The 17,468-nt window shown below is 51.9% G+C and overlaps 1 protein-coding gene across 2 annotated transcripts in view; it reads left to right on the forward strand.

The window, feature by feature from the left end:
• ITGB5 (integrin subunit beta 5) overlaps positions 1 to 17,468 on the forward strand; it is a 110,205-nt gene that overhangs the window by 75,586 nt on the left and 17,151 nt on the right. For both annotated transcript variants that reach the window (XM_055315950.1, XM_055315949.1), the window contains one exon: positions 4,458 to 4,887. In XM_055315950.1, coding sequence (XP_055171925.1) covers positions 4,458 to 4,887 — 430 coding nt within the window. The remainder of the gene's footprint in view (positions 1 to 4,457; positions 4,888 to 17,468) is intronic.

Genomic DNA, 17,468 nt, shown 5'->3' on the forward strand with positions numbered 1-17,468 from the left:
AAGAGTGGAGCCAGGGCTTTCCGGCTGTGATGCTGGTACCTTAGACCACCTTTCCCTGGCCTCTTGATGGCTGTGATTCTGATCTAGCGTATCTGCTTCAAAGGGTTCATTTCAGAGCAAGGTATGACAACAAAGAAGCACCCCTGCCATAGGGAGCATCATTTATTGAGAGCTTTTATGCACCTTCCCTCATTCAGTGCACACACCCCAAGGCTCGGGGGGCGGGGAATGGGGTGCTGCACTCATTGCTGCTGAGCATCCTGAGCTTTGGGAGCGTGACAACCCACCCCAGATCCCCCAGCTAACGAGCGGTGGACTTGCAACTCAAGCCAAGATCTCCTGACTAGTCCTCCTGACCGTGGAAGCAATAACATGAGTTGTATAAACCCCATTTCATGGGGATTTACCGTGACCACGGCTTCCTCTGCTTCCTGCAGCACCTGTAAGGTATCCATTACCCTCACTTGATGTGAGAAAGACTGGGGCTCCAAGGGGGGGGACCCGAGAAACTTCCCAGAAGTCCTGCTGCTTTTGAGCCATGAGCGCTCAGAGTCAAATCTGTGTTCTCCCTCATGCACTTGGGAAGCAAATCGTCCTAGGAAGCCCCAGGTGGCATCACTACCACTTACGGACAGACCCCCTCACGTACAGATTTTGGGTTTTGCTAGGATAGCTCGGGAAACTGAGAACATTGGCTAGAAGATGAAAAAGGACTTTAAATGGCTTTTTTTTTTCCCCCACAAAAACAAAAACAAAAAATCTCGGTTGTATTGGGATGAGTTGTAGAGGATCTGAAATAGGGACAGAAGAAAGGAGCTTCTCCTACACTCATTGCCCTGGACAGCTCTTCCCCATGGGTGCTCAGTAGCCCCCTTTGGCTCAGAGGGAGGCCCCCAGGGTGGCTCACTGTCCAGTGTTGTCTTGCTGTCCAGGAGGCCACGGGCGTCACATGGCCCCTGGCTCTACTGCAGGAGCGGTGGAGTTTTCGTTTTCTGTGGATGAAGACAGATTGGCACAAAGCAGCAGCCACTCACCCGTCCCTGGACATGCTACTGCCCCCAAGGGGGAGGGTGGCTGGAGTTGAGGCTGCAGAGGCAGGCTTGGGCCACACGGGTAGGACATAGGTGCCAAGCTAAGGTATCTGGCCGTTATTTGGCAGGTGCCGTGGTTTGGGGAACGGCAGGAGGCAGGCGGAAGGGAACTTACCTGGAGATTCGGGATTAGGGAAAGCGGTCAGGATATCCCTGGGTCTGGTCCGTAGGTGAGGACATGGCCTATGGGGGTGTGTGGGGGTGCAGCCTTGGGACAGCTGGGTTCAAGTGGCAGCCGGCTGAGTCTCACCCCCTTGTAACTAAAGCTTCTGCAGAAACGGTGGTGGGGGACCAAGCAGAGGCGTTATGCTTGCTTCCAGCCAGAAGCCATGGTCTGGTGACTCTCCTGCATCCTCTAGGTTAGGAGATCTCTCGGGCAGGAAGCAGGAGAGTTAGTGCAGGGCGAGAGACAAAAGAAATCCACCTTAGATTAAGCCTTGGAAGTGTCAAATCCAATGAGGTCCCCTTCTCCAGTGATTTCAGTTTTTTTCCCTGATTTTCCTCCCCGGGTCCCAACACCAGCCAGTGCTGACTGAGTGGGCCTGGCCACTGGGAGTTGGCTTTCTCATGAGCTGACTTTGACAAATCAGTATGCAAGTGGCCAGCCGCGTAGCCCGCGCTAACACCCGGCACAAAGGACCTAGTGAGCCCCATCACGGGCTTCCCACAGCGTCCCCCTCTCCTGTCCCCTCCTTTGGGGCTCTGTACCCCATGCCCATGCCCAGCGCTTTGTTTCAGCGAGCTCCTGGTGGACTTGGCATCGGTACAGCCCCCGGTTTGGTGGGTTTGGGGCGGGGGCTGGGCAGCCCTTTTGAAAGCGTGGGTCAGGCCAACAGCCCTGTGGGGAAACCGGGAGCATCCCAATGAGGCTTAAATAACAAGACTGGACGGGAGGGAGGCCTGCTGTGTCCATGACCTTCCTCTGGAATCTCGGAGTGGGAGATGGAAAGTCTCCAGGAACTGGGGAGCCTTCAGTACCGGTTGAAGTCCACAGTAATCAGGAAAAAGTCTCGTTCCAGCTGCTTGACAGACTCTGGATTCTTTCCTGGTCCCTCCGGGAAATGGACTCTGCAAGGAGGGTTAGCAGAACAGATTGACTTGTTGTTCCTAAAGGACTTTTTATAGCATCCCTGTGCCCGGCAGGACCTGCAAGTCCCGTGGCTGAACTAGACGGAGCCCTTGTCTGGTTATCAGGTGGCTGGCTGCACGCCAGGCTGCGTGGGCCCAACAGCTGGGACGGGCGGTGGCGGGCTTGGCTGGGAAGGCCCCTAGGCCTGCCTGCGGGCCAGTCCTCCTCACTCCGCCCGCCAGGCAGGCAGCGTGTGAGCCTTCCTGAATCCGGGCAGCTGCCTGCCTGCGCCGATGCGGGGGCTCCCCTGGCTTCTCCACTTACTCCCCGGCGAGCACAGACATGTCGATAAGACCAGGGACGCTTAGTTCCCTTGTTACTCTGTCCCTTGATGCCCGCGAGTTTCCCTGGGGGCAGGCGATGCTCACAGAGCCACTCCTCCCAGCTTTTCAGTCATTAAACCCCTTTGGCTCGTGATCTCGGTTATCCCTTTGGAGCTTATTCCACTTCTGACGCCTTTGGGAGGCAAGAGCTTTCCATTTAACGAGGCCCGCACGGTTGTAGCCTTGGGGGCTCGTGGCCCTGCGCAAGTCATGGCTTCTGTCCGGAGGGACGGATGTTCACCTCCGCTTTCTCGACAGCCCTGTGGGTGGCTTCCGACAGGCTTCCCACCTCTTTCCTGTCTGTCGGTGTGGGTCATCTCTAGCCCACGGCCGGGAGGTTTGGAGATGCCTCATCACCACCTTGGGGATCACCATCTCGTGGTCCTTCCAGTTAGCAGGGCGGCCTCTCCCTCTGTACCTGGATGTGGACACTGAGCATCTGCTGCATCCCCTACGTCCAGGGGATGACGTGCCAAGGAGAGCCCAGCCCCACCCCACAGCGCTAAGCTCCCCCAGCCACCAGCCGTGTTTTCTCTCTAGTGAGTGAGAAGGCCTCATTTTAGGCCCTGTGACCGAGACCCTGGTGGGGATGCCCAGCACAGTGCCTGGCGCAGGGAGGCATCTGACACTCAGGAACTATTCGTGTTTGTTGTCATTAGATGGATTTCGGTTCCCGGGTGGGTCCTCATCTTGCTTCCTTACCCAAGAGCCCACCGATATACCTCAGGTCCTTGAAACTTGGCACTGAGCTTGCTTCTGTCCATTTCTCCCTTCGCCTCCTCCTACCGTCTGTGTAGACCTGGAGGGTGGGGGTGGGGTTGTCCCAACCGTCTGCAGCTGGTTGGGCTCTCCCAGTGGCCTCTGACTCTGGCTGTTGGTCATCATCCTCAGTGCACCTGTCCAGCAGCACCTCCTGGGACGCCCCTTGGCTGACCCCGCTTCCTGGATATCTGTCGTTGAGGCCCCCGGAGTCACGCCTGCTGCCAAGCGGGACTCTCTCCAGGGCCGGGAGCGCTGGGTCTGCCCTCCTGCTCAGTCTCCTCTGCCCCCACCCTGGGGTGTCCCTGGATGTCACAGAATCTGAGGGGAGGCCTTTTAGAGTTCGTAAAGACCCCAAAGTGATAGGGATCTGTAGAACGTTTAGAAAGAACACGTTTTCAGTGTTCTCCAAAAAGACACATTGTTACCTAAGAGTGGCCAGTAAAGCCAGTTATAGATGACTTTTTAAAAAGAAAAGAGATTTTATTTATTTATCCTTGAGAGATGCAGAGAGAGAGGCAGAGACATAGGCAGAGGGAGCCTATGAGCTCCTTGCAGGGAGCCCGACATGGGACTCGATCCCGGGACCCCAGGACCATGCCCTGGGCCAAAGGCGGCGCTCAACCGTTGAGCCCCCCGGGCTGCCCCACATGCTTTGTTTAAAGAGAAATAGTCTGTCCATGTGTGTGGCGTGTGTCGTCTGTGATGACTTGTCATCTTGTGGGAGATGCAGCTGTGAGGACCAGTCCGAGGGAGAACTGGGGCCGCGTAGCCTTCGGATGTGTCTGCAGGGAGACAGAGCCTGTGGAAAGGACCCAGGGCCCTCTCGTCCCTCGTCGGGGGTGCAGGTGCCAGGGTCTGGGGACGTCTGGCCCGTGAGGTCAGGGCACGTCCAGCTCGGGGCCTGGCACAGAGGACGTGGCCAGAAGGGATTTGTGGGGTGTGTGACTTTCATCGCGGGGAGGAGGGGCGCAGGATGAAGGTGAAATGCAGGGGGGCGCCCCCCCATGACCTCAGGCCGGGCTGCATGCCCTCTGCGGGCAGGGGCCGGGACCCCCCGGGGCGGCTCGCCCGGGCTCCTGTGTGCTGGGGAGGGGGCATTGGTGGGGGCACCGGCCGGCCGCGCCCCAGCGTCTGCTCTCTCCCTCCACGCAGGCGACCTTCGAGGTGGCGGCGGAGGCCCGGGGCTGCCCGGGCGGCCCAGCATCGGCCGCGTTCACGCTGCGACCCGTGGGCTTCCGGGACAGCCTGCAGGTGGCCGTCACCTACCGCTGCCGGTGCAGCTGCAGCGCGGGCCCCGAGCCCGACAGCGCCCGGTGCGGCGGGAAGGGCACCTACGTGTGCGGCCTGTGCGAGTGCCAGCCCGGCCACCTGGGCAGCAGGTGCGAGTGCCAGGAGGGGGAGAGCCAGAGCGGCCGCCAGCACCTGTGCCGCGAAGCCGAGGGCAGGCCGCTGTGCAGCGGGCGCGGGGAGTGCAGCTGCAACCAGTGCTCCTGCTTCGAGAGCGAGTTCGGGAAGATCTACGGCCCTTTCTGCCAGTGTGACAACTTCTCCTGCGCCAGGAACCGAGGGGTCCTCTGCTCAGGTAGGCTCCCCGCCAGCCCGGGCCCCCCCTAGGGCGCACCCCCCTCCGCAGGGCGCCCCGTCTCACCACCCACTGTCCCCCCGGGAGAAGGCGAGGGCAAGCCTTGCCTGCCATCGGGCCTGGGAGGGGGGACCAGCGTGTGGGACACGGCGGCAGGCCCAGCACCCGCCACGTGCCTGTGGACCCCCAGAGTCAGAGCGGTGGGCTGTGCGTCCTCCAGGACTTACTGGCACAGCATTCCTGACAGGTAGGTGCTTAATTTCTTCTTGATTGCCTCCCTGGACGGGGAGCTCCCTGGGGCCGGGAGTGGTCCTTCCCTTGTTAGACATCGCGTTCTTCTCCTATCGCTGCTTTGACCAATTGCTGTAGACTTAGTGGCTCAAAACAACACAAATGTGTTCTGTTACTGTCCTGAGAGTCAAAAGCCTGAAGTGGATATCATTTGGGTAAAATCCAGGTGTCAGCAGGGCTGCGTGCCTTCTGGAAGCTCTGGGGGGTTGGGGGGGGATCCATTCCCTTGCCCGTCCCGGCTTCTAAAGGCTGCTCCTAGCCCCTTCTTCCGTCTTCAAAGCCAGCAGTGTGGCATCCTCAGACCTCTCTCGGAGTCTGACTTCTGCTTTGTTGTTCCCTCTCTCTCTCTCTCTCTCTCTGACATTCTAGCTCGCTCTTAGAAGAAGCCTTGTGATTCTGTTGCACCCACAAGGGTGATCCCAGAGTCTCCCCGTCTCGAGATCTTTGACGTCACTGCTCCTATAAAGCGAGCCAGACACGGGTTCTGGGGATTGGGCTGCGGGTCGTCTCTAGGGGCCATCATTCTGCATCTCCTGCAGACACGGTTTGGAGGTTTCTTTTTGATTGAGCAAAAAACTGTTTCTCAGTAGTTTCCACCCACTGATTCACATTCTGGACGCCCTCCTCCATATGACAGCCTGTCAAACCTCTGAAAATTCCTCTAGGTTTCTCTCTCTCTCTCTTTTTTTTTTTCTGGGTCTGTTCTCTTTTCTTTCTGCACTAGACACCGAGTCTCCCCCCTCCCCTTCTCAGAGGGCTCCGTCGTTGAGCGTGCTTCTCAGAATCGAGGGTGTTATTTGTCTTCCTGGAGAGCGAGGGCCCAGCCCACAGTTCAGCCAAACATTTCTGTGATCTGGGCGTTCCACTTCCATTAACGCACCCTAACAATATGCCCACTTTCCTTTGTCTCGTCTGTGAAACAGCATGTGATACTGTTGAGCTGGTTTTTTTTTTTTTTTTTTTTTTTTTTTGGCTTTGCTACCAAAAGCTGAAGGTTGTTTTTTTTTTTTTTTTTTTTAATTTTTCAAATGAACTACAACCAAGCCAAGCTTTTGTGGCGTCATGTTTGAGCACTAAAGTTTTTTCATGTAAGCGTAAGACTTTCCATGGATTCTAGTTCTATTACAGTTTGGCCGTTCCCCATTCTGGGAGTTGCATTCTGATGAGATACAGTAAAATCGTGTCTCAGGGGGTTCATTCCATCCAACACCAGGGCTGCCTGCAAATCCAGGGAGTGCAACAACCTTAGGCAGGATTGTAGTTCCTCTGGCTGTGTATGCTGTTGTTGCTGGGATTCTTCCCTCGAGAGTGGGCTTCCAGCTGGGACGCACTGATTTGAAAAGGAACTTTGAGTATAGGAGGGAAGATAAAGCAGAAACATGGGACGCAAATCAGAGCATATAAATGACCTGTCGGGATGCCTTGGTGGCTCAGTGGTTGAGCCTTTGGCTCAGGGCATGATTCTGGGGTCCCGGGATCTAGTCCCACATCAGGTTCCCCACAGGGAGTCTGCTTTCCCCTCTGTCTATGTCTCTGCCTCTCTCTGTGTGTCTCTCATGAATAAATAAATAAAATCTTTAAAAAAAAATAAATGACCTGTCACTGTGAGAGGAATGCCCATCCTTCTTTGGAAGGAGCAAGTGCTGCGAGTGGCCCAGACGTGGGTTTGCAGGGTAGCCTCCTGGGGTCGACCACACAGGGAGACAAGTATGAGGACACCCGTGGGAGCGGTGGGGCCAGCATGGTCACAACGGGGATTGCTCCAGAAAGTACAGGCCATGTGACTGTCATAGAGGAACGGAAGGAGGATGTCACGGGGAACGTCACAGGTGGAAGAAATTAGGTTTTGATATGCTGAGTGTGCCACAGGGATCTGCTCTTTTCTCTGTCAAAGTGAGGATAGATTGGGATTTGCTGGATGGCTCTGAGTTAGCAGAAAAAGTGCTTAGGGTCAGGTGGTCCTGAGTCTAAATCCCATACCACCACCTGCTGCTTGTGTCACTTTGGGCTTCGAGCTCCTGTGAGCAATAGAGCACGTGCACACGGCACCTACCACTCAGCCTGGGATAACAGGACTCACTGAGCCCTTGGTCCTTTCTGACTCAATGCCACCCCTGCTGGCCAGTGCAAGAGGGGCCATCCCTTCCTTCCCCTACCACCCCCCCCCCAAACCCCACTGGCCCCATAAACTGCCAGGCGTTGCCTCAGGGGTTCCAGCATGGTGAGTGGCCTCCCAGGCCCTTCTAGTCTCCCATAAAAGCTCCAAGGAGCCTGGCAGTGTCTATAACTGGCTTACAGCAGTGTTTTTTGTTTCAAACATATTAGCAAATAGTCTCATGAAACTGTCTCTCCTTTCTCCTCGGGGGCCAGGAACAGTCCTCTGCTATGTCTTTATCCAGAAGGCTGCTCCTATCATATTGTGTCCCTATTGCCAGGGAGCAAGGTCTTCCAGGTCAGATGACGTGTGGAGAGTCCGTCTTCCTAATTCATCAGCCTGCTGCCCTGTGGCTTCCCTCTCGTGCTTTTGGGTTTCCTGCCTCAAAATGGCTCATCGCCCTTCGTTTCTGCGTTATTTTGAAAATTGAAGAAGAAAGACCTAGACGTGGCGCTTGGTGTAGGAGACAGGGCCCAGCGCGCGGTAGATGCCTCCTCTCCTCCCTCAGATGTTAACATTTCTCTGAATACAGCACAGGGCCTAGGGGTGCAGGGCACCCTTGCATTTCAGATTTCCACCCCGGGGGGTTCTCTCCCTGTACTCCGTATGATCTGTACAACCCTGTGGTACTGGGAGACTCTCACACGTCCCTGGGTAGAGAACAGGGAGGCTCTCGACGCCCCGGAGGCTCCCCCACGCACGGTGTTTCAAGTCACTAACTTCTCAGCATGGCTGGGGTGGCGTGTCTTTTCTTCCCCCCATTGGAAAAGCCATGCATGTTCACAAAAGAAAATTGGAAAACCGATCCAATCGATAGTTGTCTGGTCAATCCTTGCCGTCTGCCCCCTTCTTGGTGACCAGGGTGAGTGTGGACCCCCTGGTGCTCCCGGAGGAACTCTTCCCGCACTGGTTCACACGCGTTCCTTCCAAAACCGTGTGCTCGGTCAGATAGCTGGAGAATCATCCTGAGGTTTGGAAGAGTAGAAAGAAATGAAATAAATGGTTCATAATTCCGTCGATCATACTTCAAGAGGTTAGTATCTTGCTTTCCAAACTCTTTCTTCTAAGTACACAATTTCATGTCTTGCTTCTTTGGGGTAATATTCTATCCTAAGCAGCAGTTAAGCTTGAGTGACTGTAATACCTCATTGGTCGGGACACTTTGGCTCTCCTGCCAGCGCCTCCCCACGTACCCTCCCCACCCCTTTGCTTGAAAAGCGACAACTAGTCAAAACGCGAAGCTCTCCAAATCTTCGTGGGGAAAACAGTTTCTGGAATGAGGTCACTGTTGTGTTTGATTATTTAGGAAGGACGTAAGACGGAGCCCGGCTCCAGGCAGGCTGTGCTGCTGCCCTTGAGCGTAGCAGCTCCTCCGGCCGCGTGTCTCCAGCACCGAAGCTGGTGGCGGGGATGGGGCGGGAGGGGGGTTCCAGCCCCCAGTGCCTTGGCACGCGGGGTGAGCTTGGGGCTCCCACTCCGGAACCGTGCCCGTGGGTTTTGAGTTCCTGGACGGCTGTGATGTTTGGATGGTTTTGTGGGCGAGAAGTCTGTTTCCCGACAGCCCCTCTGGTCTGGAAGGTGCTGACTCAGAGGCTGGGGAGCTGCTGACTTCAGCGCTCTCCCACGGTCCCCCCCCCCCCCGCCCCGTCCCCGCAGCCTGGCCCGCAAGGGGCCCTGTGCTCGGGTCGGCCTCCAGGCCGGGCTGCGGCCGAGCTGGGCACGTCCTGGAGAAGCTCCTTCCACTTCTCTCTGGTCCCTCAGTCAGAGGCTTAGAGCCCCTTGTCCCGTTGCCCTCCCTTGCCCCCAGAGAGGACCAGGGGGGAATGGGAGACAGTCCCGGTTTGTAACGTGTGATGTGGCAGGAAAGTCAGTAGAGGAGCAACCAGACTAAGGTCCGTCCTCAGTTGAACAGCTTTAGTTACTACTTTGGGGGCACATTCTCACGGGAATGTGTATGCACTCGGGGTAGCTCTGTTTCCCTCTGGATTCTAGAAGCAACAGAACCACAGACTGTCCCTGTGTGTGCAACAGGAGCTTTTCGGAGCCATCGTGAGGGTTTCTGTTCTTCTGAGTCTCATGAAGCCTTGATCTCTCAGCATCCCTTCTTGACCACTGGAGCAGGAGGAGTAGGACATGTCTGTTTAGTTGCTGTTAATGTAATAGAAGATTATTGCTCAAACTTTGTTCTTTGTTGCTTACCATACGCAAACACTGCATTTCCTGGGATTTGAGCTACTCCATTGTGGTTAGCTGTTGAAATCACTCTCAACCCTGAAGCTTCCAGCACTCTGCGTAGTTCAGATGACTGCACTGGGGTACAGTGAATAACTCGCTAATGGTCAGCCTACCTCTTGGGTTTTTACATATTGGGAAAACATAAATCAAGCAGGATATGGAATTTTTTAAAAGATTTTATTTATTTATTCATGAGAGACACAGAGAGAGAGAGGCAGAGACACAGGCAGAGAGAGAAGCAGGCTTCATGCAGGGAGCCCGATGTGGGACTCGATCCCAGGACCCCGGGGTCATGACCTGAGCAGAAGGTGGCACTAAACGGCTGAGCCACCGGGGCTGCCCAGAATATGGAATTTTGAACAGAGCCCTTTTGGTCTTATGACCACAAGATCCTAAAAGTGAATCTAAGTAAGCTCTCAAAAAGTTTACTTTCTCTAATAGGCTATTTGGTCAGTTTTTATTTTATATTTTTATTTTTTATTTTATTTTATTTATTTATTTTACTTTATTTATTTTTAAGATTTTATTTATTTATTCATAAGAGACAGAGAGAGAGGCAGAGACACAGGCAGAGTGAGAGGCAGGCTCCGTGCAGGGAGCGCAATGTGGGACTCGATCCTGGGACCCCAGGATCACAACCTGAGCCAAAGGCAGACGCGCTCAACCACTGAGCCACCCAGGTGTCCCACATTTTCTTTTTAATATAGATTTTTGCATAGATGTATAAATCCTCTAGTATGTGGCAGGTAATCAGAGGTTAAGGGGCATCAGGAGTTCTCTCCCAAACATAAAAAATGGGGAGCGATGGTAGTGGCATCATTTCCAGCAGCCAGAGCCAGCCTCCAAGCACAGGCTCTGGGTCTGGGCTGATGGCTTCCAGAAGGCTTCACGAAGCTCTGCGACACGTCTCCAGTTACAAGTCCCTCTGACATTAAGGCTGGTTTTAGACTCCCCGATTCTTGCCAAATGAAACACCTCCTTTGTCAACAGTCACCCAGCTATGTTTATAAAAGTATTTCTCGCCATATTTATCCTGTTTTCTTCAGAAATGTGATTTTCACCCTCAGGATAAGTATCCTGGTGGCCATTCCTGGGTCTGTGATCTCAGTTGTACTTTCTGCCACCACATCGAGATTCGCATACTTCATAAATGGCTTGTTACAGGACCGTGTTGAATGCAAGTCCACAACACAGGCTTTGAAAGGTGCCTTTTGCCACAATGAGATGCCACCTCACACCGGTCAGAATGGCTAAAGCTCACAGGTCAGGAAATGACAGATGTTGGCGAGGGTGCGGAGAAAGGGGAACCTTCCTGCGCTGCTGGTGGGATCGCAAGGTGATGCAGCCACCCTGGAAAACAGTGTGGAGGGTCCTCAGGAAGTTGAAAATAGAGCTACCCTATGACCCAGCAATTGCACTGCTGAGGATTTACCCCAAAGATACAGATGTAATGATCCGAACGGGTGCCTGCATCCCATTGTTCATAGCAGCAATGTCCACAATAGCCAGACTGTGGAAAGAGCCCAGCTGTCTGTTGACAGATGAATGGATAAGGAAGATGTGGTGTAGACACACACACACACACACACAATGGGATACTCCTCGGCCATCAGAAAAACTGAAATCTTGCCATTTGCAAGGATGTGGATGGAGCTCGAGGATATCATGCTAAGCAAAATAAGTCCGAGAAGGACAATTCTATGTTCTCACTCATCTGTGCAACTTAAGAAACAAAACAGAGCATCATACGGGAAGAGAGAGAAAACTAAAACAAGATAAAATCAGAGAGGGAGACAACCTGAGGGTCGCTGGAGAGGAGGTGGGCGGGGAGATGGGGTAACTGGGTGACGGGCATGAAGGAGGGCGTGTGATGTAACGAACACTGGGTGTTATAGAAGCCTGATGAGTCACTGACCTCTACCTCTGAAACCAATGATACATTATCTGTGTATTAATTGAATTTATTTATTTATTTTTAAATTTGTTATCTTTCATACGTCTATAGTCCTCATTTGTCTTTTTTTTTCTTTAAGATTTTATTTATTTATTCATGAGAGACACAGAGAGAGGCAGAGACACAGGCAGAGGGAGAAGCAGGCTCCATGCAGGGAGCCCGACGTGGGACTGGATCCCGGGACCCCAGGATCACGCCCTGGGCTGCAGGCGGCACAAAACCGCTGTGCCACCGGGGCTGCCCTGTATTAATTGAATTTAAATGTAGAAAGAACAATATCAGAAAACACACATAGACAAAAGAAATATCCCATCAGTAGAGACTGTCCAGGTAGTTATTTATTTATTTATTTATTTATTTATTTATTTATTTAGTCAGTCCAGGTAGTTTAGATACATGAAGGAGTTTAAAATATCAATTTTGCTAGCAGTTTTCTCCTTTTCAGTGCCCTGCTTCTTTATTATTGCTAATCCAGATCATAGGGGAAAAAAAATCAACCTCCATAAATACAAGGCGTGTACAAAGAAAAAAAAGGACAGTGCCTTTTGAATGAACCAAGATTTGACATATTTAATTTTCTGGAAAGTGGCCTCTTAGAGGGATTACTACCACGGTGTGCCTCAGGTGGGAGAGCCTAGAAAACTCTTCAGGTTTTTACATGTATATCAATCTCTGCTCAGTTTGTTGATGGTGTTACCTAGGTACTACTGAGAAATATAAAAACACAAAAATATACGTATTTTTCAGAGAAAGGGCCTTTTTTCTCCCCAAAGGAATATCTGCATCTCGGTTTCCCTTATCTGCTATCACACAAATCCTAATTATGCACGTGACAGCAGAAGTCGAGGGTCCTGTTCCCTTGCAGAGCACTTGGAATATGGAGGCTCTAAGAACAGAGTTTGTTACAGGATTCTTCAGTAATTAGGATCGTAAGGAATGCTGTATCCCTAATTAGTAAAGACACTTCTGCAGAGGCCATTTACCAGCGCATATTCAAATCTGGATCCTAAACCTGCCACTCCCCCTTTCTACCTCTGTGACCTTGGACTCTAGACTTACCCTCCCTGACAGATATTTTTTTCAAGTTTTTTCTTTTTTTTTAAGATTTTTTATTTATTCATGAGAGACACACAGAGAGAGAGAGAGGCAGAGACATAGGCTGAGGGAGAAGCAGGCTCCATGCAGGGAGCCCGATGTGGGACTCGATCCCGGGTCTCCAGGATCAGGCCCTGGGCTGAAGGTGGTGCTAAACCGCTGAGCCACCCGGGCTGCCCCTTTTTTCAAGTTTTTATTTAAATTCCAATTAGTTAACATACAGTGTAATAGTAGTTTCCGGCGCACGGTATAGCGATTCAGCGATTCCATGCAGTATGCAGTGCTCATCATGACTAGTCCCCTCCTTAATCCCCATCACCCATTTCACCCGTCCCCCACCCACCTCCCTTCTGGTAACCCTCAGTTTCTGACAGGTTTTCTTATCTGTCAAATACCCCAGAGAGTTGTTGTGAGCATCTAATAGAACAATGTCTGGGGGCCACCTAGGTGGCTCAGTCAGTTGAACATCCAGTTTTGACTCGGGTTGTGGTTTCAGGGATGTGGGATCGAGCCCTGTATTAGAGTCTACCTGAGATTCTCTTCCTCTCCCTCTGCCCTTCCCCTCATTTCTCTCTCTCTCTCTCCAATAAATAAAATCTTTGAAAAAGAAAAAAAAAGAAAGAACAATGTCTATAAAGCTCCTTGCATGCTGCCTCTCCATCAGGGGTGTTGAGTAAATGTCACTACCTGGCCTCCCCACCACACCCCTTCCTGGAGGAGCATTTTCTTCCACAGAGATAAGCATCAGACATTGATGGCATCGAAAACACTTTGGTTTCAGAAGTTCTCAACAGGCACCCCTCGATCAAGAATTCTCTAAGCAGAGGATCCCTGGGTGGCTCGGCGGTTTAGCACCTGCCTTCAGCCCGGGGCCTGATCCTGGAGACCCGGGGAATCGAGTCCCACGTCGGGCTCCCTGCATGGAGCCTGCTTCTCCCTCTGCCTGTGTCTCTGCCTCTCTGTGTCTCTCATGAATAAATAAATAAAATCTTAAAAAAAAAGAATTCTCTAAGCATTCCAACTGTATCCAGACGTTGCTCGAGTTCACTTGAAAGACAAAAAGGTACCAACATTCAGGGCCTAGTCCTATAATGAAACAATGCAGCTTTCAGACTAGCCACCTGGACCGGGCACACTGGGCTGCTGGTCTCTGGGGTCAGCCAGCTTCTTGCACCTTGTGATTGGAGAAAGTTCTTTGGGAAAACCAGAGCGTAGCGAGTATCCGATGGCAGTGCAGCTACAGGTACGGAAACCGTATCTCTCATTTGATCTCTGCAGGCCATTTTGTTTTAGGTAGGTTGCTGATTTCCTCGCAATCCGTAAGAGCGCATTGAGCATTGTTCACATGCCGAGTGTTGTGCTGGGTGCCACGGTTACGGAGCTGGAGTTGCTTGCAGTCTTGAATTAATTTCTTTTATTTTTTTTTTAAATTAATTTCTAAATGTTTGTTGCCCCTAGAATTTTCCATGTCTCAGAAACTTGCTGGGTTTGAGGAATGAGGATATGAATCATTCATACTTCTCCCTTCACCATCCGGCTTTTATGAGCTCTTGAAAGACAAGGGAGAGAGGATGGGGAAACCGTGTTGGGAACCTGCCTTGTTCCATGCTCTTCGCTTAGCTCTGGGAATGGAGTTTGCTTACTGCCCAGATCTTGTTTCTGCAAAGATCTTAACAATTCACCGGTGATTCTGAAAAATCGACTATTCTAAGCATTGGATCTCCCCTCACCACCCCTCTCTCTCTGCTTAGAAAGGGAGATGTGCAAGAGCAGCCCCTCTAATGAGGACCCTGTGCACACCTTTGAACTTCAGGACGTATCCTTAAGGGCATGACACTTGTGAAAGAAATAATGAGACTTAGAAAGCAAAGGAAAATCCTAGGAAGACCGTGAGAACGCTAAAAACAAGGTCTCGGGCATGTATGGGGTTGAGTGGTATTAGTTTTTTGATGTTACAGACTAACACTTTAGACAGTTTTCCGTTCTTAGTTAAATTGAAAACTGTGAGACCTCCAGTGTTGCTTTCATTTCTTGGTTGTTGAGCTGTGGCTTTGAGTTTGGTCTTGATTTGGAAACTGTGACATAATTGATTATCGGCCTCTGCTGCTCGGTGCCTCTGGAGGGGTGGGGCGGAATTGGATGGAGGAACCCTGTTTTCCTTTGGGGTGAGTGTCCTTGACTCTAAGAACAGTGACCTAAGAACCCCACCCACATGCAAATGCTCCCTGGTGTCGGAAGGTTGCTCTGAGTGAGTCTGACCTGCTGCAACTTTTGCTTGCTCGGTCTGGGACCCCTTCCTAAGCCCTGCCTGTTGCCCTCTGACCCAGAAAAGGGGGTTGCTCCAATCCTTCCAACCCACAGCCACCACCCCTAAAAGTCTTGATCATGTGACCCCACCATCCCTAAGCTAAAGGAACGTACTTCCCAAGTTGGTGTGTTATTTCAGCATTTTGCTCTCACCACGAGCAAGCACTGAATAGTGGGATTATTTGTGTCTTGTGCCTTTCCCCGTAGCATCAGCCACATACACACACAGCGGGTCACCATTTGTATTACCTGTTCAGCCATTCACGCTCGGGGAAAGTGAAACCCAGACCCTGGACTAAAGCTCACTCTGATTCTTTTAAGTAGAGGCTTAAACTCACAACCCTGAGATCAAGACCTGGGCTGAGATAAAGGGTCAGACACTTAACCTACTGAGTCACCCAGGTGCCCCATGTGATTCTTGATTATAGAGTCACACCAGGAGAACCTTGCAAGTAAATAGTTACCTCATTTCTACCTAATTTTACTTGTTTTGATGCGCTTGAGGCCCTGCCCAAATCTCTGGATTATGGACCCAGCCTTCTCTGTCGCCACCACCCAAGCACTGAGCCCACATTTTCCAAGTCTTACCTAATAAGTGCTCTCTACTTTAGTCGGAATTTTAGGAAACATTTAGTGTCTGTTTTCCGAAGTGAGTGTCCGTCTGGGTTACATAACGATGTATCAGACGCAGCAGACCAGACTGAAGGACACTCGTGAACCAGGGCACTGGCTGAGGTACCTGTCCTTCTGGGACTATTACCTGATGAAAGGTGGAGCACCGTTCTCTTTGTATTCAGTGGGTGTCTATTGGTTGTTACTGATTATGCTGAACCCACTGTCTTTAGATGAACCTTTGTTGGCCTGTTCTAACTTATAAAAAAAAAACACTTTTGACATGACTGATGTCATTTAGCTGTTGTTAAACTACCAGGCGATTGATGTGGCTGTTACGGATCTGACCCAAGTGGGGGAGGCTGTGGCTGGGAAGATTGGCCTATTGTCCACACTCCCCACCAGAGGTCGGCCCAAAGCCCTGACCCAGTAGAAGCCCACCTCCCCCTACTCTCCTGGGGGCGTTCTTGGGCAGTTGCTTCCTGCCATCTTGTGGCTTGGCTGAGCTCCTGGCAGCCAGACTTCAGCATGGCCCACTCATGTGACATTCCAAGCCAGCCCCGTCCATTAAGAGTGCTGCATCCGGCTCTACAGTGGCCAACACGGCAACTGTTAACCAACCACAACACGACAGGTTTCCGGGTTGAAAACAGTAACCCTCTCATCCTGTTGCAGTGACCGAGAAGGTAGGGAATTCAGGTCTCTCCAGATGTGGTTGGCATTCCCCCAGAGGTGCCTGCCAGGTGGATTGGGCAGGGTAAGCCAAATTCAAGATGTTGATCTGAGAAACCTCTATTTCTTTTGGCCACAGGCCGTCTGTTTTTCTGAGTCAGCATTCCTTAGGATCCTACGAGGACTATGGTTCATCTCACTCAGCTGTTTACAGGCCTCTTTGAAACTGGAAAGATGGGTTCATTAAAGAACATAGATTTTTTTTTCCATCTTCCATGCATTGCTTTAATCTCCTGTGATTGATAGAGTTGGACCAGAGACCAAGTCCTTTCCTTGCTGCCCTCACGTGAAATGCAGTAGTAAATCGAGGGACTCGGCGGCCAGGCAGCAGCTTTGAGAAGTCAGATGCTAAGACAAGGAAGGCAAAGGCATCCTTTGGGACGGCTGTTGCCTTTGACAATGGGGTCTTAGCTTTCCAACCAGTGCTGCTGTCTCATGTTGTTGGGGCATTGCCCCTTGGGGAGCACCACCAGTTGACCTTGTCAGGGCCGGTGCATTGACACTAAGCCAAGGACAGAGGCGCCGCTGGCCCCGAGACCGAAGATGCGTTCTTGTGCACATGTCTGAAGAGCCTCTTGCTAGAGAAATCCGAACAATATGCAAGATCAAAAGTGGGGTACAAAGCTTGTGACTTCTGCTTGACTGTGACCTGCCAAAGGAAAGAGAATTCTTACCCATTTTTTTCCTCGTGGTGTTCCAAATCTCTGGACTTTTTGGACACGTGTTAAGAATTTGAAATATCTCAAGAATCACATTTAAGTTCCTAAGGCTCCGTAATACTTCTCCACTCCCTTTCTAATTTACAGCTTTGGATGGCTTCCCTCCGGGCTTCAGGCGTGTCCTGCTGCTGTGCCCAGCCTCTCGCAACATGTGCTGAGCATCTACTGTTTGCTCGACAATTCTAGGCATCGGGCAAACAAAAATAAAACGCTTCGGCAGCTCCTTTGCAGGATCCTTTGGCCTCTAGAGACCGGTTCAGTGCTGGCGTGGCCACCCTCTACCAGTGCCCCCTCGAGAAATCTCGTCACGCCCACACCGACCCGTTGCCCAAACCTGCTCCTGAGCCCCCTTGAGCCGCTTGACTTCTCGCATCTCCACTGGGCGTCTTCAGCGCACCTCAGTGCCAGGTTGGCTCTAACCCATCTCGTGCTCTTCCGCCCGCCGTGCTTCTCTTAGGATTCTCCTTAGCTCCCCTTCGAT

The sequence above is a fragment of the Nyctereutes procyonoides genome, unplaced genomic scaffold (assembly GCF_905146905.1).
Source record: "Nyctereutes procyonoides isolate TBG_1078 unplaced genomic scaffold, NYPRO_anot_genome, whole genome shotgun sequence".
NCBI lineage: Eukaryota > Metazoa > Chordata > Mammalia > Carnivora > Canidae > Nyctereutes > Nyctereutes procyonoides.